This window comes from Hippopotamus amphibius, chromosome 17, assembly GCF_030028045.1.
Source record: "Hippopotamus amphibius kiboko isolate mHipAmp2 chromosome 17, mHipAmp2.hap2, whole genome shotgun sequence".
Classification (NCBI taxonomy): domain Eukaryota; kingdom Metazoa; phylum Chordata; class Mammalia; order Artiodactyla; family Hippopotamidae; genus Hippopotamus; species Hippopotamus amphibius.
Genome location: NC_080202.1, coordinates 41,812,648 through 41,840,310, shown reverse-complemented (window position 1 = coordinate 41,840,310; position 27,663 = coordinate 41,812,648). Strand labels below are relative to the sequence as shown.

The 27,663-nt window shown below is 52.6% G+C and overlaps 3 protein-coding genes across 4 annotated transcripts; 1 reads left to right on the top strand and 2 right to left on the bottom strand.

Annotated features, from left to right (window-relative positions):
- Window positions 1–4,364: 4,364 nt before the first annotated feature.
- RND2 (Rho family GTPase 2) lies at window positions 4,365–7,956 on the bottom strand. The gene is made up of 5 exons (XM_057715971.1): window positions 7,700–7,956; window positions 7,144–7,231; window positions 6,217–6,326; window positions 5,387–5,521; window positions 4,365–5,179 (listed from the first exon to the last, which is right to left on the bottom strand). The coding sequence occupies exons 1-5, from the start codon at window positions 7,799–7,801 to the stop codon at window positions 4,913–4,915; spliced, it is 702 nt and encodes a 233-aa protein (XP_057571954.1). The 5' UTR covers window positions 7,802–7,956; the 3' UTR covers window positions 4,365–4,912.
- A 1,308-nt stretch (window positions 7,957–9,264) lies between these two features.
- Window positions 9,265–16,141, top strand: VAT1 (vesicle amine transport 1). 2 transcript variants are annotated; one of them, XM_057715289.1, is made up of 6 exons: window positions 9,267–9,757; window positions 12,704–12,911; window positions 13,311–13,481; window positions 13,585–13,674; window positions 14,232–14,473; window positions 14,631–16,141. In XM_057715289.1, exons 1-6 carry the CDS (start codon window positions 9,350–9,352, stop codon window positions 14,712–14,714), a joined length of 1,203 nt encoding a protein of 400 aa, XP_057571272.1. In that variant the 5' UTR covers window positions 9,267–9,349; the 3' UTR covers window positions 14,715–16,141. The 2 variants fall into 2 exon arrangements, with proteins under 2 accessions (XP_057571273.1, XP_057571272.1); XM_057715290.1 differs by lacking the exon at window positions 13,585–13,674 and having other exon boundaries at window positions 9,265–9,757.
- Window positions 16,142–16,292: 151 nt separating this feature from the next.
- On the bottom strand, window positions 16,293–26,708 carry IFI35 (interferon induced protein 35). The gene is made up of 7 exons (XM_057715291.1): window positions 26,519–26,708; window positions 18,062–18,160; window positions 17,565–17,712; window positions 17,388–17,494; window positions 17,099–17,285; window positions 16,883–16,989; window positions 16,293–16,643 (listed from the first exon to the last, which is right to left on the bottom strand). The coding sequence occupies exons 1-7, from the start codon at window positions 26,666–26,668 to the stop codon at window positions 16,452–16,454; spliced, it is 990 nt and encodes a 329-aa protein (XP_057571274.1). The 5' UTR covers window positions 26,669–26,708; the 3' UTR covers window positions 16,293–16,451.
- Window positions 26,709–27,663: the final 955 nt, after the last annotated feature.

Sequence of the window (27,663 nt, the reverse complement as noted above, 5' to 3'; positions counted from 1 at the left end):
GTATTTTTTCCTCTGGTTTCTAGGCAGCCAGGATAATTACTAAACTTCTAATTAACCCCTGCCCTGACGAGGGCGGGTCTGGCAGGAGAGACAGCAATTTTGAAACTGTCTTGGTGTGTTTTGGGGATAGGTGGGGAGAGAACAAATATGTGTGGGGCCTATTATAGACCAGGCACTAAGACAGACAAGTGACACGTGTTCTCTCTCTTCCTTTCCATCTTGCAAGGTAGTGTTCTTAGAGACTGGAAGAGAGGCTCAGAGAGGTTGGGTAATTTGCACAAGAGCACCCAGCTGGCAAATGGCAGCTATCAGACTCAAAAATCTCCACCTCGCACCCTGGCACAGGGGCTGAAGCAGGGTAAGGGGCCCCCTGATTCCAGGCTCATGGCAGGTACAACCTTGCTGAAGGAGTCCACTGCTTTGCTGTTCCCCTCTGGGCAGCACCTGCCTCCCCGCTCCCTACCTTCAGGCTCCCACCTTCCTCTGGCCCCTTCTGCATGGTGGTGAAATCTCACAATTGCAAGCTTTTGCCCCTGGTCGGGGCGGGGGACTGGGGAGATAGCAGTCAAGAGGGAGAAACCTGACAGACCCAGACGGCCGGCAGTCTCCCTCCTGCTGGTGCCCCCTCCCACTTCCCTGTCCACCCCTCCCCTTTGTGGGTCAAGCTTGCCAGCATCTGCCTCTGTCTCATTGTGCTCTGCGGGAAGGGGTGAGTGGGTGTCTGTGTACATGAACATAAGGCCTCTGGGTTCATTCTGACACTGAATGAAAAACTCACCAATTATTCGTCCAATCTCATTAATATGCAGACAGACATCTGTTATTTAGGAGCCAACAGCGGAGGCATTTTCTTTGGGGGAGGGGCACTTATGTACGCATCCCTCTTGTCTCTTTGGCTGCTGGCAGGGCTAGCTGCTTGGGAATCACCCCATATGCCTGGACCTGGAGCCTCCCCTCTCTCTGACCCTCACCCCCAGCCTTGAGGAGAGGGAGCACCGGATTGGCTAGAAATGGAGAGAGACCTGGGAACCCAGCTGGAAGAGGGAAAAGGGGGAGAGAGGCTGAGCTGTGCAGAAGAAACTCCTTTGTTGGCAGAGAGGGAAGGGGGGTAGTCAGAAGAGCTGAACCCCTTTCCTGGGGAAGAGAGAGTGGAGTAGGGGAGAAAGCTGTACCAGGATTGCCTGCCAGGGTCCTGGTGTCCACCGGGAACCTGAGGGACATGACCCCTCCCCGCCCCCCGCAGCCTGCAGGACAACTCTGCGACCCTGCGTATATCTGGAGTGGGGTCACTACGGCAACATGGTGCCCTCACCCAGACTACAGGAAAGGTAATGGGGGGAGTTCAGAAAAATGGGGGCCAAAGGACATCCTTTGGAGGAGTCTCTAGAGCTCTCTCTCTAGCCCTGAGGATAGGTGTGGGACGAGACACCTGACCTCCCCCTTCCTATCTTCTGGCCTTCTTCCAGTCTGAATCCCAGCACAAGAGGCCCCCTCCAAGAAGCCTCTCCTTTTTCCATCAGGCCCAGTTCAGAGGCATTCAAGCCTGGATGTCCAAGTTATAAAGAATAAAGGCTGATATCAGCTCAGCCCCCTTTAAAGGGTCAAACAACTTTTCTACATCCTTTCTCCTCTCTGAATCCTCCTCAACAACACAATGAGGCACATGTGGCAATCAGCTCCCTCTTCCAAGGGAAAACTGAGTGTGAAAACTGAGGTTCGGACGAGTGCAGGGCCTCACTAAAGGCTCCCCAGGGAGGAAGCAGCAGAGCTGAGGCCCAGGCGCTCGGACCTCTGCCTCCAAATCTCAAGTGCTTTTCATGACTGTCTCTCCTGGAAAGGCTGGAGTCATGAAGGGATGACTCTGTCAGCTGAAGCATTTCAGGTGTTAAACCAAGTTCCCGCCCCTACCCCATCCCTGCCTTCCCCCTCCTCCCTCCAGGGCAGGCTGATTGCCCAGGTTAAGAAATACTGGCAGCATCACAGCATGATTAGTTGTTTATTTCATTAAATGATTAACGAGGCTACATTGTTTCCCAAACGGGTGTCTAATTTGTGGGGGAAACAGCTGCAGAGGAGGAAGCTGGGTCTGACTCCTGCATCTGGGATGGGGGTGGGGGAAGGTCCCCTCCTTCCAGCCTGCAGGGGCCTTTGAGGATCTAGGAACAGCCCCATCCCCTCCTCCCACCCTTTGGGCTCCTCAGCCCAGAGGCACAGCCCCCTCTGTGGAAATAAAACATCTGGCAACCCAGACCTGCAGAGGGGACCAAAATCTGTTCCCGGTGGTACTGGAAATGCATTAAACTTTGGGGGTTCCTCCAGCTGATTTATCTTCCTAATTATGTTTGCTTTAGGCGGACATTGAAATGCCTTTGCGTTCCCTGAGCGCGGCAGGAGAGGGAGGTTGGGAGAAGAGAGGGGGTGCAAACACTCTGTACTTTGGCGGCTACCAGCTTGGGCCTGCTTTGTACCAAAGTCCAAAGTGGAGATGAGAAGCCACAGCCAAAAATCCCAAGACAATGGTAGGTCAGGCCCCTGTGGGGGAAAGGTCAGGGCTCTGGGACCAGACTGAGATCCACCTAGCTGGGCCCCAGCACTCTCCAGCACCCTCAGTCCAGGACTCAGTGTCCTTGCGGATGATCTTGGAATCAGCCCCTAACCAGGTCTCAGTTTAAGAGGGTGGGGTGCCAAGTGCCCTTGAAGCTGTCCTAGAATCCTTGAGGAGATTGGCTGAGGGGGACCAGGACTGGGTCTTGGAGGAAGAGGGAGGATGAGGAGTGTCTGATGAGCCAGGAGTGGGTGGGGATTCCCTTTCCTCTCAAGACTGGGCCCTGGCATTGGGAAGCGAGGAGCTATTTTACTTACTTACTTATTTACACCTGGCATGCTGGATCTTATTTCCCAGACCAGGGACTGAACCCGCGCCCCCTGCAGTGGAAGCATGGAGTCTTAACCACTGAACCACCAGGGAAATCCAGGAGAAGCTATTTTAAATGACACATAACAGAGCCAAACCCCCAGCCACCTCCTCCCTCCCAACCTCATGCAGATAACCATCTATCCAAAAACCAAATCTGGTTACTTCATTCTCTGCTTGAAATCCCTCATGCTGCCTCACACCCTCACAATGAAGTCCTGGTTCCTTTATGGGCCCTGCAGCAGCCTCAATGTACCTTCCCAGCCTTGTCTTCCACCCTCCCCACCATGGCAGCCCCAGTCATGCCATGTGCTTCCTCATCTCCACGTGTTTGCACATGCTGTACCCTCTGCTCGAGTGCTTTTCCTACCCCTTCCCTGCCTGCCAAACTCCTCTTCAACTCTCAAGGACCTGGCTTCTGAGGCTGTAAAGAGCTCCTACAACCAAGGCACCATCACACCTGGGATACCTCTCTTCCCCACTGGGCTGGCCTCCAGAGCACAGAGACTGGTCCTTTCAGAATCCCAAGCCAGTGTCTGGCACACAGGTGGTGCTCAGTACACATTTGCTGAATGAATGAGGGAGGGGTAGGTTGTGAATCGGGGGTGGGGGGTGGGGGGAGGATCCCAGCAGATGGGAGGGTAAGGTCTGTGTTCTCTCCCAGAATGTGTCTGAAGAACTGGCTGGGGCTGGGGGAGGGGAGAGCCATGGATAGTTCCTGGGGGAGAATGTCACCGAAAAGAGGCCAGTGGGATCAGAGCCAGGGAGGGAATACAGGACAATGTGAAACCAGACTCCGGAGAAAACAGACCAGCACTGTCTTTCCTGACGACAAGCGCTCTGCCCAGCCCCTCCACTGGCTTTTCTTCTGTAGGGGGTTGGGGAGGTGTGACCCTCAACTCACATCTTGTGCTCCCTCTGAAATCATCAAGGAGCTCAGGATGGAAAGAAGAAGAGAGCCCCTGCGCCAGCCTCCAAGGAGACCCCCAGAATCAAACTACTGTCCCCTTGGGAAACTTCACTCCGCACAGGGTCAGCTGGACGTGGAGAATTTTGATGCCCTCCCTACCCCCACAGCTCCCACTGCACCCCCCGATTCCAAGCTAGGGCTGGTGATGGTGAGCAAGGGGCCTGGACAACTTCAGCAGGACCCCTCCCACATTAGCAGAGGGCCCCAGTTGGGCTGAATAATGAATTGCACATCAGTCCACTTTAAAACCCCTGATGGCTTTAGGATTGTCTGGCTCATTAACTGAGATGAATATTCCCAAAATATCTCTCTCCCACCTTTGGCTCCTAAAAGGACACTGCTGATCCAACCCATACCTTTTCCTCTTCTCCATCTGTGGGCATCGACAGGGAAGTTCTTCCTGAAGTCTAACTTTCCCTCCTGCTGCTAGAGACTGGTAGATTGGTTTTTTAGAAAGCAACAAAACTAAAGCCACAGTCGTTTTCCATGGACATGGGCTTTATTTGGGGACTGTTGGGGGAAGGGAGGGAGGGAGCTAGGACTGGTGGGTATCTGGGGAGAGGCTTCTCAACTTGCTTTTTAATTTAGTGCATGTTGCCTGGAGGTTAGGATGAGTGAGAACAGCTGTAGAAGTGAGAGGAGAGGAAGTTCAGAGAATGGACATTTTCCTTAAGGAAGGAAGCCAGGACTAGGATATGGGGACTGGAGGTGGAGAGGGAAGGCACCCTTCAGATACTGAGACTTAACCAAGGTCACTGCTTGATGCCAGCTTCCCCCAACCCCCTGGCCCCATCCCAGCTCCCAGCCCACATGCCTGCTCTGCCAGTTCCCTCAACTTGCCTTGGAGAGGAGCGGAATGAGGATGTGGGGAACGGTGGCACCTTCTGCCTCCAGCTCCCCTGCCCAGAACTGCTCACTCGCCCGCCCTGAAGTCCCAGCCAGAGTCAGGAGGTCAGGAAGCTGGGGGCCAGCAGGGGGACAACTGAGCCCTACACATCCCCTCCTCACACTCTGCCCCAGGGGTCCCCTCACATGAGGTTGCAGCTCTTGGCTCTATCCTTGTGTATCTCGCCCTCGTTCCCAGTCCCATTCCCGTTCCCCCGGTCCGGCCGTCCTGCCAGCGGAGTGGATCGCTGAAGTCCCCGGCGTGAGTCAGTACGGCGCAGCTGCCTATGGCCCCGGCCGAGGGAGGCCACTGTGGCCACGTGGAAGACATCTCTGACGCTGCGCTCAGAGGAGCGGGAGGAGCACTCCACGTAGGACACGGCCCCCACCTGCTTGGCCAGCACGGTGCCCTGGAAGGATGGAGTGAGTGGAGAGGGTTATGCGGGCTTGGCCTGCAGTTCAGCAAGGGGCAGGGAAGCTGAGGGCAGGGGGGTCAAGGTATCAGGTCAGAGGCCAGGGTGAGGGATTAGCCAAATAGGGTGTTTTCAAATCAGAGGCTGAGAGGAACAGAGGTGAGAAGTCTAGGCTGGGGCTAGGTCAGAGATCAAGGGTCCCACCTGCTCATGTGTAACAGGGATAAGCCTCTGCTTGGACAGCTCTCTCAGTGTGGCCAGGTCGGTCCGCATGTCTAGTTTACAGCCAACCAGCACAACCTTGGCATTGGGGCAAAACTCCTGTGTCTCCCCTTGCCACTATTCAGAGGAAGAAAACAGAGTTATGCAGGGGTAGAAGGTGGCACAGGGTGAATCCTTGCTCACAGCATGCAGAAACCACGCACACCTCTGGGCTCTCCCACGTAAGCAAGGAGGTGAGAGTGGTGGGCTTTGGCGGAAAGCAGAAAGGGGTGCGGGAGAAGGGAAGGGAGGAGGGGGCAGGGGTGGGGTCCTGCTTCTACCTCAGTGGCCATGAAGGGTCTGCCAGCCTGGAACCTTCCCATTCCCACCCTCTTTCCCAAATCTGCTCCTGGGAACAGACCAATCCTGCCCTCCCTTCCCCTCACCGGGAACTGGGGCTGCCTTAGCTGACTTCTCTCCATTCATCATGGGCTTTTCTCATGGAAATAGGGGCCTGGAGAGGAGACCACAGGGCTTTCCCCAAGCTCCAGCAACAGCATTCCCATCCCCTCCATCTGGGTCTCCCACACCCAAGGAGATGGGGAGGGTGGACAAGAAATCCCTCGAGTATTCCCCCTATTGTCCCCCATCTCCCCCAGATGTGATATCCAGCTCTGAGGACTGATTTCCAGGAAGTCGGTGGGGGATGGGGAAGGGTGAGAGCTTCACACAGACTTTCCCTGATGGCCATGCTCAGCTGTAACTCCCTCGTCCTGGCCCATGTGTTTTCTGGTCCCCCTCAGTCTGGCTGTCCTGCTTCCCTAGGCTCCCACCTTCTTGAGGACACTGTCCAGTGTTTCTGGTCGGCTAATGTCAAAGCAGATGAGCACAGCATCCGAATCAGGATAGGCCAGAGGCCGGACGTTATCATAGTAAGAGGAACCTGAGAGAAGACAGGGAGGAAGGGGACAGATGAGGGTCCTGAGTGTGCGGAAGGCCTGGAAGGGAATGGGAGACCTTAGCAATCCTGGTCATGGGATTCTGCGCAGAAAATGCAAAAGAGCAGGTATTAATACCCACCAAGGAGTCTGTGTTTCTCCAAGGAGGGGAGAAGACAGAGGGGAGGTTAGATGGCAGAAAATAGCTCTCCACTTCCCTAGGGGGTTCTCTAAAAGTAATCATTCTTAATCTTTTCTGAGTCTTTGAGAAGTTCATGAAATCGCTTAACATTCTCACAAGATTTTGCATGTGCTTTCTGGGCTTTGACAGACATCTTCTAAAGCTCTCAGGGGAGCCAAGTAAAAATTTAAAACAAAACAAAAACCCCCTCTCTTTTTGGAGGAGGGGAAGGGGCAGAGGCAGAGCCCTCGCACCCTCCGAGGACTTGATCTCAGATTTCTATAGTTCCGTCTAGAGAAACAGTTTCCTGTCCCCCCAAGAAATTCTAAATGTCTTTCCTAAACCCAGCCGTATCTCCTAAGAAACATTTTCCAAAATAAAAGCCATTTCTTCCTAACTTTCCCAGGTACACAGAATCCAGCTGAGGGGATGGGATACTGGGCTTTCTCCTTCAGGACAAGGTTTCTGTGTGTCTCTGAAAGCTCTGCCTCAGTTTCCCTGGCTTTAAGCAGAAATTTGATTTTCCTTTCTCCTAGAACTGGATGGATGAGCTGGGTTGACCTGGAGCCTAAGGGTCTAGCCCAGGGAGGGATTAGGGTGGTGTCCTCAGAAGTCAGGGTGACCCCGAGGGACTTGGCTACCTGAAGTGTCCCACATGTTGAGCTCAATGCGGCGCTTGTCGATCTCAAAGCTCGCAGTGTAGTTCTCAAACACGGTGGGGACATAACTCTGTAGACACGAATGGGTCAAGATGAGATCCTTCAGTCCTCACCCCAGGCAAATGCCCCCCTCATTCCCACACCCCGTGCAGCCCAGCCCCAGGACACAAGTTGGTCCGGTGTTGGGCAAAGGGGAGATCCCCGGAGCGGCTGCCTCAGCGGAATCTCTGCTAGGCTCCCGGACCCCCTCTTGGTCCTTTCAGGCCCTAGTTCTTCCCCTCTCCAATGCCCAGGACCCCCGACATTCCCCTAGCGCCCCCTTGGGTTCTCCCAAACCCCATTCATCTCACCCTGCTCCCCAATTCCTCCCACCCCAAACCTCTGCAGTGCTTTCAGAAATCCCAACGCTCTCCCCAGTCCTCCAAGCCCCTCTTTCTGATCTCTGGTTATCCTAGCGCCCATTGCAGTCAGTCTCCCAGGCCCCAGTCACCCACCCCCGCGGCCTCAGCGCCCCCCTCCCGGGACGCCGGTTTCTCACCCCGGGGTAGGCGTCCTTGGCGAACACCTGCAGCAGCGCCGTCTTGCCGCACTCAGCGTCCCCCACCACCACGATCTTGCAGCGGCCGCTCTGCCCCTCCATAGTCCCGGCTACGCGCCGGCCCCCCGCGCAGCCCCCCTCCCGGGCTCCGCCGCCGCCTCCCCCGCCGCTGCAGCTGCAGCTGCAGCCGCTCGGGCCGCCGACACCGGCATCTCTCGGGCCCGCGCCGAGCCCCCGCCCGGGGCCGCGGCCCCCCCCCCATCCGCCCCGCCCCCAGCCCGGCGGCCGCGCCCCCGGCCCCGCCTCCCGCCCACGCTGCCGGGGGCGGGGCCCAGAGGAGAGGGGCGGGGCCCGCGTGAAACTGGGACCCGGGAGTAGGGTTCTACCGTGTGGCCTAAGGGGCCCCTGCGGGTTTGGGACGGGCTGAACCGGGTTATGTGACTGACTTGACTTCCTTGGGGATGGGGGCGGGGCGGTGTTCGTGGGAAGTTCTGAGGGCTAGGGTGGGAGCTGCACAGGCGCGAGGCTTGGGCCTTCTGCGTGCCCACGCGTGAACGCCGGTGTGCCAGTGCGGACAAGCGCGGGGGCAGCCATCCACTTTCTGAACAGAAGGGGGCGCGAGAAGGTAGGGGGGAAAAGGGAGTCTTTTCGGTTCGGTCTCCCTCCTCCGCTCTCAAGTCCCAGCAGGGAGTCTTGGGGCTGTCTGGGCAAGGACTCCAGCACACCCACCCGGGCAATGGTGACGTCATGGCTTTCCGTTCCCTTGGCAACGGACGGCCTGGTCTGGGGCTGCGGTGATTTAACCGTGGGCCCGGACTAGCAGGGAAGCGTGGACTGAGTTTCTCCAGCCAAGCTCAGGGTGGGAGTTTTGGGGAAGCTGCGTCCTCTGGTGGATGCTTCGGGGAGACGGAGACGGGAGAAAGAAGAGGAAGATAGAACAGTCCAGGGTGACAGCCCTGCTGGAGCCAGAGACAAGCTCTAAAGTCATTTCAGGCTTGATTCGGAGTCTAACAATAATCAAACCTCTGTTTTGCATTTGCGTGGCATATTTTACCCTTTAAAAGCGCTTCTTTAAATAGAGGATACTCGATTTAATTTTAACTTTACCCTGTAAAGATAACTAGAGCAAGCAACATCATCACCATTTTACAGAAGGGACAATTGAGGCGCGGAGCTTTAACAAAGTCAGATGGCTCGGTCACCCCGCTCCACGTTTGCCACTGCAAGACCACAAAGAATGGGTCACGTATGGGTAGTGTCAGAGGAACAACTCGGTTGGGTTCCGCTCCACAGGTGGCTGGCTCCCCACATCTGATGTAAGCTCAGATTTGGGGCTCGTCCTTCAGACTACCCCTTAATATATTTTTAACTTATGAATAAATAAGTAAATTAACTCGCAGTCTTCACGATCCCAAGACCGGCCTCGCCTGGTTCCGCACCCATAAGCTCCTCCTCTCCACTTCCCGCGCTCCCGCCACACCCGCCCCGCGGTCCTGGCCCTTTAAGTCCACGCTCGAGGCCCCGCCCCCATTCCGGAGGCCCGCCCCGCCCTCTCCGAGTCCGCAGCCTCCTCAAGTCCCGACTCGCGCCCCGCCTTCCCCAGCGGTGCACTCTCGGCCCAGCTGTGTACGTACGTCGGGAGTCCCAGCCATGTCCGCCGAGAGAGAGGTAGCCGAGGCGGCCACCGTGGTGGCGGCAGCCGAGGCTGGGGCAGGAGAAGATGCCCCTTCGCAGCTTCCGAAGGCGGACGCAGCCGGCGACGCCCAGCCACCCGCGGCCTCCGAGGGGCCCGCCGCCCCTTCTCCGCCGCCGCTGCGCTGCCTGGTGCTCACCGGCTTCGGCGGCTACGACAAGGTGAAACTGCAGACCCGGCCGGCCGCGCCCCCGGCCCCCGGGACCGGCCAGCTGACGCTGCGCGTCAAGGCCTGCGGGCTCAACTTCGCCGACCTTATGGCCCGGCAGGGGCTGTACGACCGGCTGCCGCCGCTGCCCCTCACTCCCGGCATGGAGGGCGCGGGCGTGGTGATCGCTGTGGGAGAGGGAGTAAACGACCGCAAGGTGAGCGGGCCAGTGCCGGCCAGGGCAGGGCAGGGAGGGGCCGCGCCGGCCACGGGGCAGTGGGGCACGAGTGGGCGGGCGCCAGAGGTGTGGCGGAGCGGGGGAAACTGGCACGAACCCGAGTAGACGGGCAAGGAGGGCAAAGGATAGGAGCCTGTGCTCTGAGGCTCCTGGAGGGCTGGATTTACATTTGGGGGTGGGGGGTTGAGGTGGAGTTATAGCCCCCTCACCAAATATTTTAATTGTGGCCGCCGCCCAGGAGCGGTGGTGGTGCTGGGTGGGTGTGGAAACAATAAGGAGCTGATGCGCATGCGCACAATGACCTTTACGGCCCCCCTCCCACCACCGGTACAACCCATCCTGTACCCCTGCCCGCTAAACATTCTGCGGGTAATTGTGGTCTGTGACTGTAAGTGACGGTTAGTGCCTTTTTCCCCCGAGGGAGCTCGAAGAGCTATGTAGTCGGGGTTGGGCGGGGGCGCAGGGCCGTGCCAGAGCCCTGGTCACATGCAGCCCCGTGGTCTGTGGGGGTGTGAGGTGGCCCCTCCCAGAGCAGGGCCGTAGAGACGGGCACGCCCATCATGGAGGAGAGGGAGTCAGCCACCCTCCTTCCCGCGCACCGGCCTCACACTGCCAGTCTGAACGCAGGGTCGGGGGGACGAGGTTGAGTATCTGGATCTTTGTCTTGGGTTCTCTGTCCCCAGGGACTGCAGTATCTCCTCCTCCGGTGACTCAGCCGGCGCACCAGGACCCCGGGCTGCCCCTGGGAGCTTTGGGTGGAACCTGCCTCTGCTTTACTTGTAGAGGACCCGCTCCTTAGAAAGCGGGCAGGTGCCCATTTGGACTGGGGAGGGGGGGTGTGGCACCGTGAGCAGGTTGGCCCAGCTCTGCCAGTCTGTGTCTCCTTTTTTGTTTATCATTAATCTTGGCCTCAACCCCAGACACTGGAGAGTTCCAAATGACCAACTTTTTGAGAGACTTGGGGTGAGGCCTTTGCACGTCATTTGTTTAGGGGTTTCTTTTCAAATCAGGCCCGTGCAAGAGAGGCTTATCAAATGCAGACTTCATCTTGCCAGACCTGCGAGTCCCAGATCCCAGAGCTGGAATTTTTGGATTTATTGTACAGGCGTGCTTTAAAGGGCTTCTCCCTGGAGTCAGCTCTGGCCCCACCCTTTCCACTGACTTCTAAATAATCCTACTCTGAGAAGGTGCTAAGAGGAATTTTTTTTTTTTTTTTTGGCCGGGGGAGTTGTAGTTCATATTACTGCTGAAGGCCAACCACCTAACTTCTCCCCACACTTTCCGCTCCGTAAATACAGGATATCCTGTCCAGGGTAAGAATCTGATGTAAGAGGCTGGATTCTGAGGGGAGAGCCCTCCCCGCCTCCTGATAGCTGGGCTGGGGAGGGGTCATGGGCCTGCCCTATAGTGGGCTAAGGGGTTAGCATTAGCCTGGGTAAGTGGATCTTGTCCTGGGCCAGATCTGGGACTGGCCACTACCTGGACTGACCACACTGCCCTTTTCCCAGCTCTCCAGGGTTGTTTCTGAGTCCGCTCTTCCTGAGTCCTGGGGTGGGATGCTTCCATTCCCCAGACCTCATCTCAGGCCAGTGCTTGCAGAGAAAGATCCTAGAATGCCGTCAGTACTCCTCCTCAGTGGAGTGTGGGGCTTGAGGACATGAAAAAGGGTATGTGTGGGAGTTCCATCCCCCTGCCCCATCGATCCCAAGTCTTGTTAATATACAGAATTCCCATCATTCCTGGCAGGGACCAAGACAGACTCAGATTGTCCCGGAATAGCACCCACACCTCCCTCTCCGTGCTCTTCAGAGAACCACGAGGGGCCATCCTCCAGAGACTGCCCCCTTTCCCCTGTCCTCCCCTTTAGCCCAGTTGTTCAACTGGAGGGGAAGGTTCTGTTTTCTTTGCTCCCTTTCCACCTGCAAGGAGGCTCTCCTGCAGGTGGCTGAGGGCGTGGGGAAGGGGAGGGGGATGCCTTTTCCTGGTAGGTGGGATTGTGTGGCTCTCCTGTCCATCAGTCCTCCCCCCAGTCTCTGGGTGAAGCTCCTTTCTGAGCCCCCAGTGCTGGCTCAGATACTTCTCCAGAGGTGACTGCACTCAGCCCTAACTGCTCAGAGACCTTTACCTGTGCTTTGGTATGGCCCTTCCTGCATGCTGCCCTCTGCCTTCAGTTACTGGATTGGTGACCTCCCCTCCTTGCTTCTGATATTGTCATCATTGCTGTCCTTATCCTTAGCTAACACTACGAAGTTCTTACTATGAGCCAGACATTAGGCTAAAAATCACTGAGTGATTTTTTTGCCACTTAATCCTCACTAACTTGCCCTATTTTGCAGATAGGAAAACGGGGGTTCAAAAAAGTTAGATAATTTTTATTTGCACAAGGTCATACTGTCAGTAAACAGTGGAGCCCCCCCCTTTTTTTTTAAACCAAAGCAGTTTGCTCTCTTCACCAATATTTCATGCTGCCCTAACTGTCAGCTTCTTGCATTCAGGGATCTTGCACAATAGTAAAGCGTAAGATCTATAAAACGAAGATAAGGATAGTATCTTCCCTAGCGGACTGATGTGAAGATTGAGTGTTTATATATAGAGCACTTACAGTAGGGCCTGGCCTATTGTTGGTAGGCAGTCAATAAAGGTAAGTTGCTACTCTTTTTAATGATACTATTATTATTACTATTGTTATTATTATAACCATTACCATGAGTACTGCTGGCTGCTTGTACTGTTGCTTCATTGCCAGGAAGAGGGCCTTATGCATAGTGGAAGGTCATAAATTGAATGACTGGGTAAATGAATGAGTGAATGAAGGATGCTCTTTTTCCGTTCTTTTTTTTGTAATTGAAGTATAGTTGATTTACAATGTTGTGTTACTTTCTGCTGTACAGCAAAATGATTCAGTTTCTTTTTCCATTCTTCAAGGTAGGGGACCGGGTGATGGTGTTGATCCGGTCAGGCATGTGGCAGGAGGAGGTGACTGTGCCTTCAGCCCAGACCTTCCTAATGCCTGAGGCCATGACCTTTGAAGAAGCTGCTGCCTTGCTGGTTAATTATATCACAGCCTACATGGTCCTCTTTGACTTTGGCAACCTACGGGCTGGCCACAGCGTCTTGGTACACATGGCTGCAGGTGACAGGCACCCTCCATTTATCCCCTTTTCCTTACCCCACCCAGATATCCTTCCAGGCCCCTTCCCTGCTGCATGTCTGGGCTGTTGTCATGGCAACACTGGCTGCCTCGGCCTATGGTGCCCAGAGGCCTCTGCAGTGTTGTTGCCGTGGTAACATTCAGGCACCAGGTCCAGCCTGGTGTGCTATCCATAGCAACGTGCCCTTGCCCAGCACCCCCTTCTTGCCAGCCATCCTCCCTCCAATTCTCAGTCTTGGAAATTAGACATGGGATGATGGGAGAAAGACTCAAGATAAGCCCAGGCAAAATGAAGGTGATGGGCTGGATCCTTGAGAGCTGAGAAAAGAGAGTGGTGGCTGGATGACTCTGTCCCCTCCTTATGAAAGTGTCTGGCTTTAGGGGGTGTGGGCATGGCTGCTGTGCAGCTGTGCCGCACAGTGGAGAATGTGACGGTGTTCGGAACGGCCTCAGCCAGCAAGCATGAGGTGCTGAAGGAGAACGGAGTCACACACCCCATCGACTACCACACAACTGACTATGTAGAGGAGATCAAGAAGATCTCTCCCAAAGGTGGGGTCAGGGAATGGGAAGCGGTAGGATGGCATGGGACAGGGAGGGGGTCTCCAGGTCCTTGGATCCTAATGCTGTTCCTGGGCCCCCTGCTCTGTGACAGGAGTGGACATCGTCATGGACCCCCTGGGTGGGTCAGATACTGCCAAGGGCTACAACCTCCTGAAACCCATGGGCAAAGTAGTCACTTATGGTGAGTTAGTGGGCCGGGGATGGAGGGGCAGTTGGGGAAGCAGGGTGGGTCTGAGGGGCGGGGTATAGAGGCCCGGGGCTTTTGAATGCAGAAGGGACAGAGACTCCGGCGCTCTATAGAAAGCATCCCGGTTAGGATGGTCCTGGATATTGCATTCAGATTGCTGACTCCCGGGTGCAGCCACTGTCCTTTGTCTTTCATGAATCATAGCAAATTCTGTGTTCTTTCTGTGTTCTTGTTTGGGGATTATTCCAGATGCAATATCAACCAGGCTGCTTTCCTCTGTCCTACCTCCTGGGCTTCTTGGGCAAGCTGCATTTCCATTTCAAAAACTCCTTCACACCAAAAAGAAACAAATATGTAAAGATTAGAGCAATCTTTGAGTCAACTGGAGTCCGTCTGGGCCGGGTAGCCAGCAAGTGGGCGGTTCTCCTGTCACTCCCAGGAGCTGTGTGGATAATTGCTAGGGGCCTGCAGGGGGCAGATGAGCGTGGATCCAGACGCACAGGGGTGTGCCTGGCACCTGGATTCACAGGCTGTGTCTCCTCGTCCCTCAGGAATGGCAAACTTGCTAACGGGCCCCAAGCGGAACCTGATGGCCCTGGCGCGCACATGGTGGAATCAGTTCAGTGTGACAGCTCTGCAGCTGCTGCCGGCCAACCGAGCTGTGTGCGGCTACCACCTGGGTTACCTGGAGGGCGAGGTGGAGCTGGTGGGCAGTGTGGTGACCCGCCTCATAGCTCTGTACAACCAGGGCCACATCAAACCCCATATTGACTCCGTGTGGCCCTTCGAGAAGGTGAGTGTGGTGGCTCTGCAGGGAGGACCTGGGTAGGACCCATGAAGGCTAGGGTCCCTAGGGGAGACGTCCTGGGAGGAGGAGGGCTGACTCCTTTAGGTCAGCTCCCTTGAGGGGCCGAATGGCACTGGGAGCAGAGTCTTGTCTTCTTCTCCAGGTGGCGGATGCCATGAGGCAGATGCAGGAGAAGAGGAACGTGGGCAAAGTCCTCCTGGTGCCTGGGCCGGAGAAGGAGAACTAGGCAGGGGGCTGGGAGACCCTCAGGGCCCCGGGAAGAGAAAAGCTGGGAAGCCATGTGCTGTTGGCCACCAGACCCTCGTGGTTCATCCTCTACCACAATGCGCTGCCCTCTTTCCCCCCAGGGTCTCCACGGCAATGACCTCTCCCCTGCCCTGTTCTTTCTCTTTAGTCAGGGCTTCCCCCTCCCCCCTTCCTGCCCTCTGAAGAGGCTGGGAAGTGACCACTTGGATGTCTGGGCCCTGCCAAGGGGACAGGGAGGGTCAAGGGGAGGCCGGCCGCTTCCTGCCCCCACCTTTCCCCCGGGCCCCGCTGTGCTGCTTTTGTGCCAAGGTTAGCCAGTCCCTTCCCATCCTGTTCCGTGTGCTTCCGCCTCTGCCTCATCGCCCCTCCTGCCCCTGCCCCACGCCTCCCCAAAGAACAGAAATGTCATCTCAGGATACGGGGCCAATCTGTGTGAATCCAGCATGTCCCTGTGTCGCCCTAGTGTCCCTTCAGCCCGGGCCAGCCAGCGCCCGCCTTGTCGTAAGGCCTCTGTCCTCTTGTCCCCAATTCCTCGAGCACAGTCGGGCTTCTCCCACCTCCAGGTGTTCTGCCACTCTCAAGCAGCGGTGCCTCTTCCAGCAGGAGAGGGAGTCACACCTGCTCCCCTAGGTCATCACGTCGTGGGAGGGACACGGAGCCCCTCGCCCTTCGCTGAGTTCGCAGTGCCTTAGCAATGGAAACCTTGCTTGTGTAGGTAGGGGTGCCCCCTCACACCTCCCCTCCCCGTCCTCCCCGGTGCCTTCCTTGTTCCACTGGAGCTGGGGTTTCACGGCTCCCCCGTCCCACAACACTGCCAAAAATCTGTGTGTGTGCCGGTGGGTGGGGGGCCAGCCCCTAGCCTCCTGGGGTCTGTGCCACATCCTGTCTCTGGGGCTGTCGCTTCTCTATGGTGTTTGAGGAGAAAGAGGCGGGGAAGCTTTCTCAGTCTTGCAGCTAAGTGTGGCATTTACCAGCCAGAGCTCTGAGAGGCGATGCCATCTGTCTCTTGTTCTGGGACCAAAGTAAAAATCAAAGCACATTCCCCATGTAGTCAAGGGAGGCCCTCTGTCTCCTCAGAGCAGGGAGGCAGCTTTTCAAACTCAGCCCCCAACTTTGTTTACATGGGTGGGGAGAAGGAACAGGGGGTCAAAGCAGGGGTTTAGGACCTGGGCCACTGGAACCAAAGTGGGGACTTCCTGGGGCTAGGGATGTACGTCCCTCTGCCCTTGGGTCTGGAGTTAGGGTGGGTGTTTGCCCGAGCCGTTGCCAATGGGAGGCGGGCGAGGGGCTCAGCCTCCTCATCACCTGTATGAGGCCTGAGTGTGTGAAGTGAGATTTTAGCTTTTGTGCACCCACCCCGTTACCGAAGCTGCCTTTGTGTTTGTGTCAATAAAAAGCCAAACCCTGGGTCCTGGATGTTGCCTCTGATAGTGGAGGGGAAAGTGAGCGTGTGGAAAGCCAGTGCTGCTAGTGGAAGGCTAGGGTTGCCCCCGCCCCCAGCCTGCTTCCATGCCCTGGTCAAGTTTCCTTTTATGAAACGAAATGAGGAAGAAGATCATGCCATGCAGGCCTTTTACTGTTCTCGGGCAGCGTTGCACAACGCATAGTCCCTGCTGCCGTTGACCAGCAGGGTCTCTCTCTCTCCTGTACGTGCGTCCAACCCAGCCGGGTTTGAGAACCTTGGCGGAGGGGCGGGGGCGATGAGCAGGGCGGGCTCCTAGCCCGAGGTGGCAGTGAAGACCGCCAGGCCCTGCTGTCCTGGGGGCATGACTGTCACGGCTTCCACCTCCCCGCCCCCACGGGTGGGCTTCTGGAAGTGGATCTCCAGGATGTCTTGTAGCTCGGGGCCATCCAGGACGTCGGGAATGTCGAGCACCAGCACCGAGTGGGGCACCAGCTGGGACCTGACCTGGAAGAGGAACCAGGAGCTGTGCAACAGCTCATGCGGGTTGGGCTCGGGGGTCGGGGGTCGAGCGCGGAGGTCAGGACAGGTGGCGACTGTTGGAGTATGGAAGGAGGCAGGAGGCCTGGAGAGGTTGACAGCCGGTAGGTCAGTGGGGTCTCGGGTCTGTGATCCTTCCTTGGGCAAGTTTCTGGCAGGTGGACGGGTTACCCGACCCAGTCCGCATCCTCCACCTTCCCACTTACCTCAGCCTTCTGGATCTTCCCACTCACGTAGGGAGAGACTGTCAGAGGGAACTGCTGCTTACCCAGCGGCACTGTGAACTGGCCCGTCTGGCACAGGTTCTGGGCCACTGCAGGGACAGGGAGTGGGGGACCTTCAGCATCAAGGGCTCCCCCCTACCCCTGCCCCCGCCCCGTGGCCTAACGCCTCTGCTCCCAGCTCACCGACAAGGCCCTTACCGCTATCCTTAGCGAAGCCCAGCATGACACCCCCTTGCAGCAGTTCCCGCATCTCCACATCACCACCCCCGTTCTTGGTCTTGCCAAAGAAGATCTCCAGCTTGTCCAGCAGCTCCTCCTCACTTAGCCTGAGCCCGGCAGGAAACCCACTGACCAGCACTCTCTGGTCATTCATCTGGCTGGACACCTAGGGGGAGACAGGAGGGAGTCGTCCCAGGCACAGCCCCACTGCCTTGTGCCCAGGTGCGTGGGGCTCCCTGAAGATCCCAGGGCCCTGCCATTCTCTCACCTGGATGGTGGTCAGCATGGGCACCTCCAAGGGCTGGACCTGCACCCGCAGTCGGAACCCTTCCACGTTGATCTCATGCTCCTTTTGCTGCAGCACCTGCTTGGCCACTGGGTGGGGGAGTATGGTCAGTACTTAGGAAGCCTCCCAGCCCCCATCCCAAGGTTTCCCGGAGCTCACCATTGGGGTCATCAAAGGTGACCAGAGCAGAGCCTCCAGGCAGAGGGTAACAGATTCGCAGGTTGGAAACCACAGACTTGGCTATTTCCTTGCCCTGCTGAACGTGTCCTCGGAACACCAGGGGGGTCTCAGGCACTGGGAATGGGGCCTGGAGGTGGGGGAGGAGAGGCTGATGCAGACTTCAGGGTGGGGAGAGTTCCCCACTCCCTCTCAGGAGGAAGACACCCGCAATTGTGTGTGACTGATGCTGAGTGCCAGGGATGAATACTGAAAGAAGAGCTGGATGAATAAGTGGATGAATGTGGGCCAAGCACTTTATATATAAAATCTTAGTGTGTCCTCACACAAGCCTGTGAGGTAGGGAGCTCTTTACAGAGAAGCAAATAGGTTCAGAGGGTTCAGGTAACACACTTGAGGTCACACAGCAAGGAAATGGCAGAGCCAGGAGTGAAACTAAGACCTCTCCAGCTCTTTCTACAACACCCCTCACAGCTTACCTTGTCTTGGGGGGAGTCCCTGAGCTTCCTTTTCAGCTCCTGCAGCTCCTGCAGCCTCGTCTTTAGTTTGGCCTGTTTCTCCTGAAGATTGTGGAGGGCCTGTTGGAGCAGAAGGGAACAATCAGGAATCTACCTGCCTTTCCAGAAAATGAACGACCCAGGGGAAGGGGACCGCTATTCTGGACTCTCCAGGAGCAGAGTTAATGCTCAGCCCAGAACAACGCAACCGGTTGCTTTGCTCTGCCCTAGGCTTGTCCTGGCCCAACCTGGCTGCCCTCATCTCAGCTACTCTGAAGGGCAGGAGGCTTTGCAGCAGCCATGGCTGGGTCATTCCTGGAGACCTAGAGTTTAACAAACACAGATCAAGCTCCTGCTGTGAAGTAATGGGCAGGACACAGGGCAGTGAAAGACAAGGGTCCAGCCCTTAGGCCTGTATAAAATGGTAATCAAAGGACTTCCCTGGTAGTCCAGTGGGTAAGACTCCACGTTCCCAATGCAGGGTGTCTGGGTTCCATCCCTGGTCAGGGAACTAGATCCTGTATGGATGCCGCAACTAAGAGTCTGTATGCCACAACTAAGAGTCTGTATGCCACAAAGAAGATCCCGCATGCCACAACTAAGACCCAGCGCAGCCAAAATAAATAATATTTAAAACAAACAAACAAATGGTACTCAAGACAGCGTACGATCACACGACTGATGGTGGAGGACAGTGGAAGTTTGGACGAGGGACCGTCCCAAAGGGGTTAGCACAATTAGGCAGGCCTTGAGGAAGAGTAGAGGCTTCCAGTTGCAAGATGTCATAAGACTATCAGCTAACATGTGCTAAGCCCTTTACATGGATAATGTCATGTCTTGCCATAACCTCATGAGATAAATACCCTCTTCCTGTTTTTGAAACTGTAGCTCAGAGAGTTCAAGTGACTTGCCTGAAGTCGTTTGGCCCTAGGCAGTCTGACTCTGGACTCTTAATCTGTGCTTTACAGTGAAGAAATCAAACTCAGAGTAGGGGAGTAATTTACTCCACATCTCCCAGCTTGTCCCATGACTGCTACTCTTTCCACTGTACCAAGCAGCCTTTCAGGCTGGGTGTGTTTTGGAGCAGGTCCAGAGAGAGAGCTGACAAATGGGCAGGGGAGTGACACCAGGGATGGGAATAAATGCACCTTTGTTTGGAGAGCTCACCCTGTGGTTGGAAGCCTGATAAATAAGGTCAGCTCAGCAAAGTGTGAGCTCACTGGGGAGGACGGGACTCTGTCCTGGCCATCTCTGTGTCCCCAGTGTTCAGCGGAGTCCCTGGCACAAAACAGGCATTCAGTAAATGTGTGTTGAATGAATGAGGTGAGTGAATGAATGAAGTGAATAAATGACAGAACAGGAGCATATTACAGAGGGCGTTGAATAATTCAGTGTGAGTTCACTCTATTTTAAGCAGAAGAAAACTAGAGCTTGACCAATAATGCTGGTTAATGAGTAGTGACAAATAATCAGTGGCTTTCAGGGTCAGTTGTATGACATCAATGAGTCAGAGGAGCCAGTGCGGTGTGATATGGAGACATGGGGACTCTGACATCCTGGAGACAGCACGTCCCAACTAAAGTGGCAACCCCTTCTCGGCTCTAGCCAAGTTTTTTTCACATGGAATGTGGTTTCAGTATCCTATATCTCCCCATTTCTAAGGGAAATCAGAAATCTGGATTTTTATTTGAGAAAGATAGCTTGATTTTAAATAAATATGAAAAATAAAATACACTTGTGAGTTGGACTCAGTCCTTAATCCATCCTCTTTTTACTTCTGCTTTAAATCTTGATCTAATTATACATATTGTTTGAAAATCAAGTAATTGGCAATGCTATATTTATTTAATAAATAAAAAAATTTATTTTTAAGAGCTTCATAAATACAGTTTTAAAAAAACCCATTCAAGCAGGGGAGTTTATCAGTAGGAAAATGGGAAACTAGTGAAGATTTCTGAAAGAGAGAGTAAGATGGTGGACCTAGTGTTTAAAAAGAGCTCAATTCGCCAATCAAAAAATGGACAGAAGACCTAAATAGACATTTCTTCTAAGAAGACATACAGATGGCCAACAGACACATGAAAAGATGCTATACATTGCTAATTATTAGAAGAATGCAAATCAAAACTACAATGAGGTTTCACCTCACCCCAGGTCAGAATGGCCATCATCAAAAAGTCTACAAATAATAAATGCTGGAGAGGGTGTGGAGAAAAGGGAAAACTCCTACCTGCACTGTTGGTAGGAATGTAAATTGGTGCAGCCACTATGGAAAACAGTATGGAGGCTCTTTAAAAAACTAGAAATAGAGTTACCCATATGATCCAGCAATCCTGCCCCTGGGCATATATCCAGAAAAGATGAAAACTCTCATTCGAAAAGATACACACACCCCAGTGTTCACAGCAGCACTCTTTGCAATAGCCACGACATGGAAGCAAGTGTCCATCAACAGATGATAGATAAAGAAGATGTTATATATATGTGTGTGTGTATACACACACACGTACATACACACACAATGGAATATTATTCATCCATAAAAAAGAGTGACAATGCCTTTTGCAGCAAAATGGATGGACCTATAGATTATCATACTAAGTGAAGTCAGATAAGAAAGACATATCATATGGTATCATTTATGTGTGAAATCTAAAAAAAAATGATACAAATGAATTAATTTACAAAACAAAAACAGACTCACAGACATAGAGAACAAACTTATGGTTACTAAAGAGGAAAATGGTGGAGGAGGGTTAAATTAGCAGTTTGGGATTAGCAGATGCACACTACTCTGTAGAAAACAGATAAACAACAAGGACCTACTGTATAGCACAGGGAACTATATTTAACATCTTGCAATAACCTATAATGGAAAAGAATCTGAAAAGAATATATATATGCACAACTGAATCACTTTACTGTACACCTGAAACTAACACAACATTGTAAATCAACTATACTTTAAAAAAAAAAAAAAGAGCAGGCAGTGATGGTAGGATAAACTGGAGCAGCAGGAACTGGGGAGTGAAGAAAACAAGCCCGGACTCTGTGGCTCTCATTCTCACAGACGCGACGGGAGCTGACCTGAGCCTCTGGCACTGGGCGCAAGGAGCACATGCAGATGAATACATCTCACAAGGAAAAGCCACCAGACTCTGGATGTCATGTTAAGGTGACAGAGGGGACAGACTGGAGAAGCGATGTAACAGTGAGGTTGCAGACCTGGGTGTCCAAGGATTTGGTATAATGTCATTGACCCAGCAGGCAAGAGAGGAGAGCCAGTAGTTATTGGGGACCTGCTACGTGCCAGGCACAGTTGGACTCCATCCCACTTAAGTATCACAAAACTGCCTCCTGTTTCCAACTCCCAATGGAAACGTCTCTATCACAGACTTCTTAAGGACAACACAGGCTGATTGTAGTCACTTATTTGAATTCAACTATACATGCTATTTATTTACTTAACATGATAACTCGGTCTTTAAATGTAAGCCAGTATCCATCCGGTGCTCAACTGAAAAAAAAATGCGATCCATTTTACATTGAGCTCATTGAAACTGTAAATACTGGATACTTGGGGGTAAGTTAATGATTTGAGGTTCATTTGACTACATGCAACCTTCTGCCTTATTTGCCACGCTTAGAACCTAACCACCCCTAAGATAAAATCTCATGCTATCTGTGTTCATCACAGCGGTACTGGGAGGCCGTGTAATATAACGGTTAAGAGCACAAACTCTGGGGTCAAACCTCCGGGGCTTACATCCAGCTCCTCTGACTACTGCAAGACAATGGGCAAGTTATTTAACTCTGTCTGCTTTGGTTTCTTCATCTGTAAAATGGGAATAGCAATTTCTGCCTATGTATAATTTTATTTGGAAAAGTAGTTCCTGGCATTTGATGAGTGCTATGTTAAATGTTTTGTATTTTAATTATCCCCATTTGATAGGTGAGGAACCTGAGATTAATCAAAATTAACTAATGGGGGGAGTTCTCTGGTGGCCTAGTGGTTAGGATTCTGGGCTTTTGCTGCCATGGCCCAGGTTCAATCCCTGGTTGGGAGACTGGGATCCTGGAGGCCACGTGATGGTGTGGCCAAAACCAGAAAAACAAAAACAAACAACAAACAACAAAACCCCCCTAATGGGCCAAAGTTAGTCAAACCCAACACTGCTGAAGACACATAGTGTCAGGGGCAGGGCTTGGTGGATAGGACTCTGTGTTAGAACAGTGTGTGGTAATGGTAGAAACCAAGAGGATGGAAGAACTCATTCAGGGACAGAGCCCTTAAAAATGTGATCTTTGAAGATACTTAGTCAGGGGTCAGGAAAGATAAAGGAATGCAGAGAAGAAAAAGAAGGCATGGGGACTTCCCTGGTGGTCCAGTGGGTAAGACTCCTCGCTCCCAACGCAGGGGGCCTGGGTTCAATCCCTGGTCGGGGAACTAGATCCCACATGCACACCACAACTAAGATCCTGCGTGCCACAAGTAAGATCTCACGTGTCGCAACTAAGATCCAGTGCAGGGACTTCCTAGGTGGTGCAGTGGTTAAGAATCTGCCTGCCAATGCAGGGGACATGGATTCGATCCCTGCTGCAGGAAGATCCCACATGCCACAGAGCAATTAAGCCTGTGGCCGCAACTACTGAGCCTACGCTCTAGAGCCTGTGAGCCACAACTATTGAGCCCGTGTGCTGCAACTACTGAAGCCCATGCACCTAGAGCCCATGCTCCGCAACAAAAGAAGCCACTGCAATGAGGAGCCTGCGCACCACAATGAAGAGTAGCCCCTGCTCTCCGCAACTAGAGAAAGCCCGTGTGTAGCAATGAAAACCCAACACAGCCAATGAATAAATTTGCTTCCTTATTCACTCATGCAATGATCAGCTACCAGGCACCTACCATGTGCCAGGCCCTGTTCTAGACTCTGGGGATATAGTAGTGAACCAAATAGACAAAACTTCCCCATGGAGTTTACATTCTAGGGGATGAGCCAGATAATAAACACAATAAATAAGTAAAATGTGCAGTATGTTAGTGATAAGTGTTGAGGACAGAGAAGGGAGGACAGAGAATGCTGGAGTAGAGTTTTAACTGGGGTGATCAGAGTAGGCCTTGTTGAGATATTTGATCATGTACTTGAAGGAGATAAATGAGTCAGCTGTGTTTATATGTGGGGGAAAGTTTTATGCAGAGGGAGCAGCAAGTGCAAAGGCCCTGAGGTAGGAGTTTGTTGTGTGTATTTGAGGAACAGCAAGGAGGCCAATGTGGCTGGAGCAGAGCAAGTGAGGGGGGAGTGGTCAGAGATAAAGTCACAGAGGAAATGGAGTGGGACCATGAAGGGCCTTTCACAGAAAGTGAAGTGGGAGGCTGCAGGCAGGTTTAAATGCTACCAGGATAATTTGGCTGTTGTGTGGGTAGACAGATGTGGGGAAAGGGGACCAACAGGGAGACCACTTAGGAGGCCATGACAGTGTCCAGGTGAGCAATGCTGATGGCCTGGATCAGGTGGTAGCAGTGGAGGTGGTGAGGAGCAGTCAAGAGTTTAGATTGGGGCTTCCCTGGTGGCACAGTGGTTGAGAATCTGCCTGCCAATGCAGGGCACACAGGTACGAACCCTGGTCCAGGAAGATGCCACGTGCCACAGAGCAACTAAGCCCGTGTGCCACAACTACTGAGCCTGGGCTCTAGAGCCCGTGAGCCAAAACTACTGAGTCCACGTGCCACAACTACTGAAGCCATGCACCTTGAGCCTGTGTTCCACAACAAGGGAAGCCACGCAATGAGAAGCCCGCACACCACAATGAAGAGTAGCCCCCGCTCACCACAACTAGAGAAAAGAAAGCCCGCATGCAGCATCGAAGACCCAATGCAGCCGATAAATAAATAAATTAAGTAAATAAATAAAAATATAATTTAAAAAATTTATATTAAAAAAAAGTTTAGATTGTACTTTCCCGGTGATGCAGTGGTTAAGAATCTGCCTGCCAATGCAGGGGACATGGGTTCAAGCCCTGGTCCAGGAAGCCCACATGTTGCAGAGCAACTAAGCCTGTGCACCACAACTACTGAGTCTACACTCTAGACCCTGCAAACCACAACAATTGAGCCCGCACTCTGCGACGAGAGAAGCCATTGCACTGAGAAGCCTGTGCACCTCAACAAAGAGTAGCTCTCGCTCACCACAACTAAAGTCCACGAGCAGCAATGAAGACCCAATGCAGCCAAAAATAAATAAGTTTAAAACAAAAGAGAGTTTATATTGAGGGAATTCCCTGGCGGTCCAGTGGTTAGGACTCCACACTTCCACTCCAGAGGGGGTGGGTTCAATCCCTGGTCGGGGAACTACGATCCTGCAAGCCGCGTGGCATGCCACCAAAAAAAAAGAAAAAAAAGAAAAAAAAAGAGTTTAGATTGGTTGAAGTTGCTTATGGATTGTAAGTAGGTTGTGCAAGAAAGGGAAGAGTCTGTGATGACACTAAGCTGTTCGGCTTAAGCAACTGAGGGGAAGGACAGCCATTTGCTGAGATGGGAAATACCTTGGGTGGAAGAGATCGGGGTTTACTTTGAATATATGAGGGATGAAGTGCCTATCTGACATCCCAGTAGAGACGTAGACTGACAGTTGCCTCTTCTGATGTAGCATTTAAGGAAGAGGTCCAGGCCATGAGTATAAATTTGAGAATTATCCTTGCAGAGATATTTAAAGGCACAACATTAAATGAGATCAACACGTAGAGGTCCAAGGGCTGATTCCTGGGGCATCCAACACTAAGAGATCAGGGGAACGAGGAAGAACCAGCCGAGGAGAATGCAGAGGAGGGGCTCGTGAAACCTGAGGGAGAGAGGGCGTGAAGAACACCGTTTAGGAAGAGGAGCCCAAGGCTGTGCCCAGTGCTGCTAACAGGCCTTCCGCCAGGAGGCATGAGGATGATGTCTGAGGTTGAGCAACAAAAAACAGTCCTGCTTATCATTAGAAAATGGTCAGTTCATGTACAAGGATGATTCCTGGAGCCTTGTTTACAACAGGAGAAAAAAGAAATCTACGTGTCCAACAAGAAGCAGCTAAATACAGAATATTTAGCAATTAGAAGACAGTAATGAAGAACATTTAACACGGAAGAATGCTCACAATAATCCAAAAAAGCAAAATATAAAGCTGTCTGTAAATACATTCCCTATTCTGTTGATTTAAAACATTTTAATTCATGAGGATATTTCTTAATGCATAAAATGCATAAAAATTCTGGGAAGATAGACATCACAATGTCATTAATAGAGGTTGTCTCTCAATAATGAATTTAGGGTAATTTTTTAAAAAGTACAGTTTCCTGAACCCACCTTCCTTCTTTCCTTTTTAATATGTAAAGGCCCTTTAAGAGAGCAGTATTAGCAGAGTGGTAGGAGTGAGGTGGGGCTGAACTGGGGAACTGGGGTTCTGAAAAGGTTGGCAGTACTAACAATAATGAATACCTATGGAGCACTTAGTACGTACCAAGTAGTGTGCTCAGTTTTCACTGTGTATTTTAGGGATTATTTAGTTTAATTCTTGCAGGTATTCTTGTGTGAAAGTGTTACTATCAGTCCCACCTTCTAGATAAGGAACGGGGCTTAGATTGTAAACTTTGGAGAGACTAATAACTTGCCCAGGGCCCCACAATTGGAGGAACCAGGATTTGGAACCAGGCAGGCTTGCTCTAGAGTTCTTCAACATTTGAGAAGCAAATGAAAAATTTCCAAGCAAGAGACCTGTATATTTGTAACAGATAGGGTAGTATCAGGGAGAGAAAGACTGAAGAAACTAGGGAGATGAGATTCATTCACTTAACAGCTGTTTATTGAGTGCCTACTGCATGCCAGACACTGTGCTAGGCACCAGGGATCAAGGGTGAACAGCCTGAGACAGAGGACCAGCCTGCAGAATGCTTAGTCTAGCACGAGCAGGGGTGTTCGTGGGTTGGGAAAGTGGGGACCACAGCAGAAAGGTGGAAAGTTAGGTCTCAGAAGAGGAACACTTCTTCCTCGCCCTGAAGAGAGCCCAATATTAAGTTGAGATGGAAATATGAAGGGAGGAATTTGTTGAGGAAGATCTCAGGAGATAAAGGTGTGAAAAATTCTTAAACTTTTTGGGGTCACAGAACCCTTTTGAGTATCTAATGAAAACAATGGATTCTTTCTCCAGAAAAAAATGCACATCCACACAAGGAATTCATGATCTCCTGAGAAGCAGGTTATAGAACTGTCTCTGACACAATGGATCAGGGGACCAACCCCCTAGGGGAGTGGTCATCCCAGATGTGTCTCTCCCAGACCTTCAGCAGGTCTAAGAGATGGGCAGGGAGAGGCTTGCCTGCCGGGCCCTGAGATACCTGTAGATTCCTGGCCAAGAGGAGCACTCCTCTGATTCTCCCCACCCGCAAGACCCTCCTCCTCACCAACATAGTCTGGGGTCCGGTTGGCAAGAGCCGAGGCTTCAGAGCTGGGCACAAAGAGGCAGAGTCCACCGCGACTGAAGTCTTGCTAGCACTTTGAAGAGCTTTGGTTTTCCCCAGCAGAGCCTGAAAGACACTCCTTTTGGTTCTCATGCAGGCTCTCTGCTTTCACTTTCATTTCAGCGAAGTCCCTGCCCTTCTGTACTCCACCCCTGGGCGGCTTCCTGGTCTTTGAACTTGCCCCAGCTATGAGGCCTCAAGGGAAGTCACCCCACAAGCAACTACAAACCGAATGCTGGCCCCAATCGGCCGTTCATTCCCTGCCTAGGAATCCCTGCCAGGCCTATTGGTAGAATTTTGCCTGCTTTGTTAATGGTTATTTCCCCAAAGCTTAGAATGTTGCCCCAAACATGCAGATGTTGATAATTGAATGAGAAATGCCCCATCAAATTCACGAAACTGTAGTTAACAGCCAGCACTTGAGAGCTGTCATGTGCCCAATACCATTTCTACTTTTCATGAATTAACTCCACCTTCAAAACGATCCCTTTAAGTTGGTTTCATTTTCCCCATCTTGCAGATGAAATTCTAAACTTGTGAGGCACAGAAGCATAGAAACTTGCCCAGTCACATTGCTAGGAAGTGACACATGGATCCAAACCTGGTTGGAACACCATTTGAACTTGAATTTTTAGTCAAAGAAGGGTTTAGATGTAGCTCCGTTTGTGACTGAGTAGGCAAGCTACTTATTGGAGACATCCAACACGTGAGGGTGAAATGCATCAAATGAAAGCATACACAAAACAGAGCAGGATGTGTTTTCCATTTTCACCTAGTCCAGGGTTTCCCACTCAGTAACTTACTGAGCCCCTTTCTCAAGCCGCCCACCCCTCATCCCAGGTGGAAGTGTGCCAAGTGTGAAGCTTGGTAAACAGGCCCATTTGAATCCTAGTTCCATTTAGTGACTTAGGACCAGCTTAGCTTGGCTGGTCAGTAAAACCTGGTCAAGTATCCAATGAGGTAAAATGCTAGACAGAAGGGCCAAACGCCTTCCCTGCAACAGTGGTGACAACCCAGCGCCCAAATCCCTTGAATCACACCCTTTCTTGCCTTGTCTCTACTAGTCAGACCATTTGGGGACGTCTCCC

What these genes read in the sequence shown, in the direction of transcription:
- VAT1 (XM_057715289.1), top strand. Translation starts at nt 9,350, where the DNA reads ATGTCCGCCGAGAGAGAGGTAGCCGAGGCGGCCACCGTGGTGGCGGCA. An exon ending in AGGGAGTAAACGACCGCAAG is followed by an intron (nt 9,758 to 12,703) that starts GTGAGCGGGCCA and finishes CCATTCTTCAAG; the next exon opens with GTAGGGGACCGGGTGATGGT. An exon ending in GGGCAAAGTAGTCACTTATG is followed by an intron (nt 13,675 to 14,231) that starts GTGAGTTAGTGG and finishes CTCGTCCCTCAG; the next exon opens with GAATGGCAAACTTGCTAACG.
- RND2 (XM_057715971.1), bottom strand. Translation starts at nt 7,801, where the DNA reads ATGGAGGGGCAGAGCGGCCGCTGCAAGATCGTGGTGGTGGGGGACGCT. An exon ending in CCAAGGACGCCTACCCCGGG is followed by an intron (nt 7,232 to 7,699) that starts GTGAGAAACCGG and finishes TCGTGTCTACAG; the next exon opens with AGTTATGTCCCCACCGTGTT. An exon ending in TGGACAGTGTCCTCAAGAAG is followed by an intron (nt 5,522 to 6,216) that starts GTGGGAGCCTAG and finishes TCCTCTGAATAG; the next exon opens with TGGCAAGGGGAGACACAGGA.
- IFI35 (XM_057715291.1), bottom strand. Translation starts at nt 26,668, where the DNA reads ATGAGAACCAAAAGGAGTGTCTTTCAGGCTCTGCTGGGGAAAACCAAA. An exon ending in GGGCTTCGCTAAGGATAGCG is followed by an intron (nt 16,990 to 17,098) that starts GTAAGGGCCTTG and finishes CTGTCCCTGCAG; the next exon opens with TGGCCCAGAACCTGTGCCAG. An exon ending in GGAAGATCCAGAAGGCTGAG is followed by an intron (nt 16,644 to 16,882) that starts GTAAGTGGGAAG and finishes TTCCTCTTCCAG; the next exon opens with GTCAGGTCCCAGCTGGTGCC.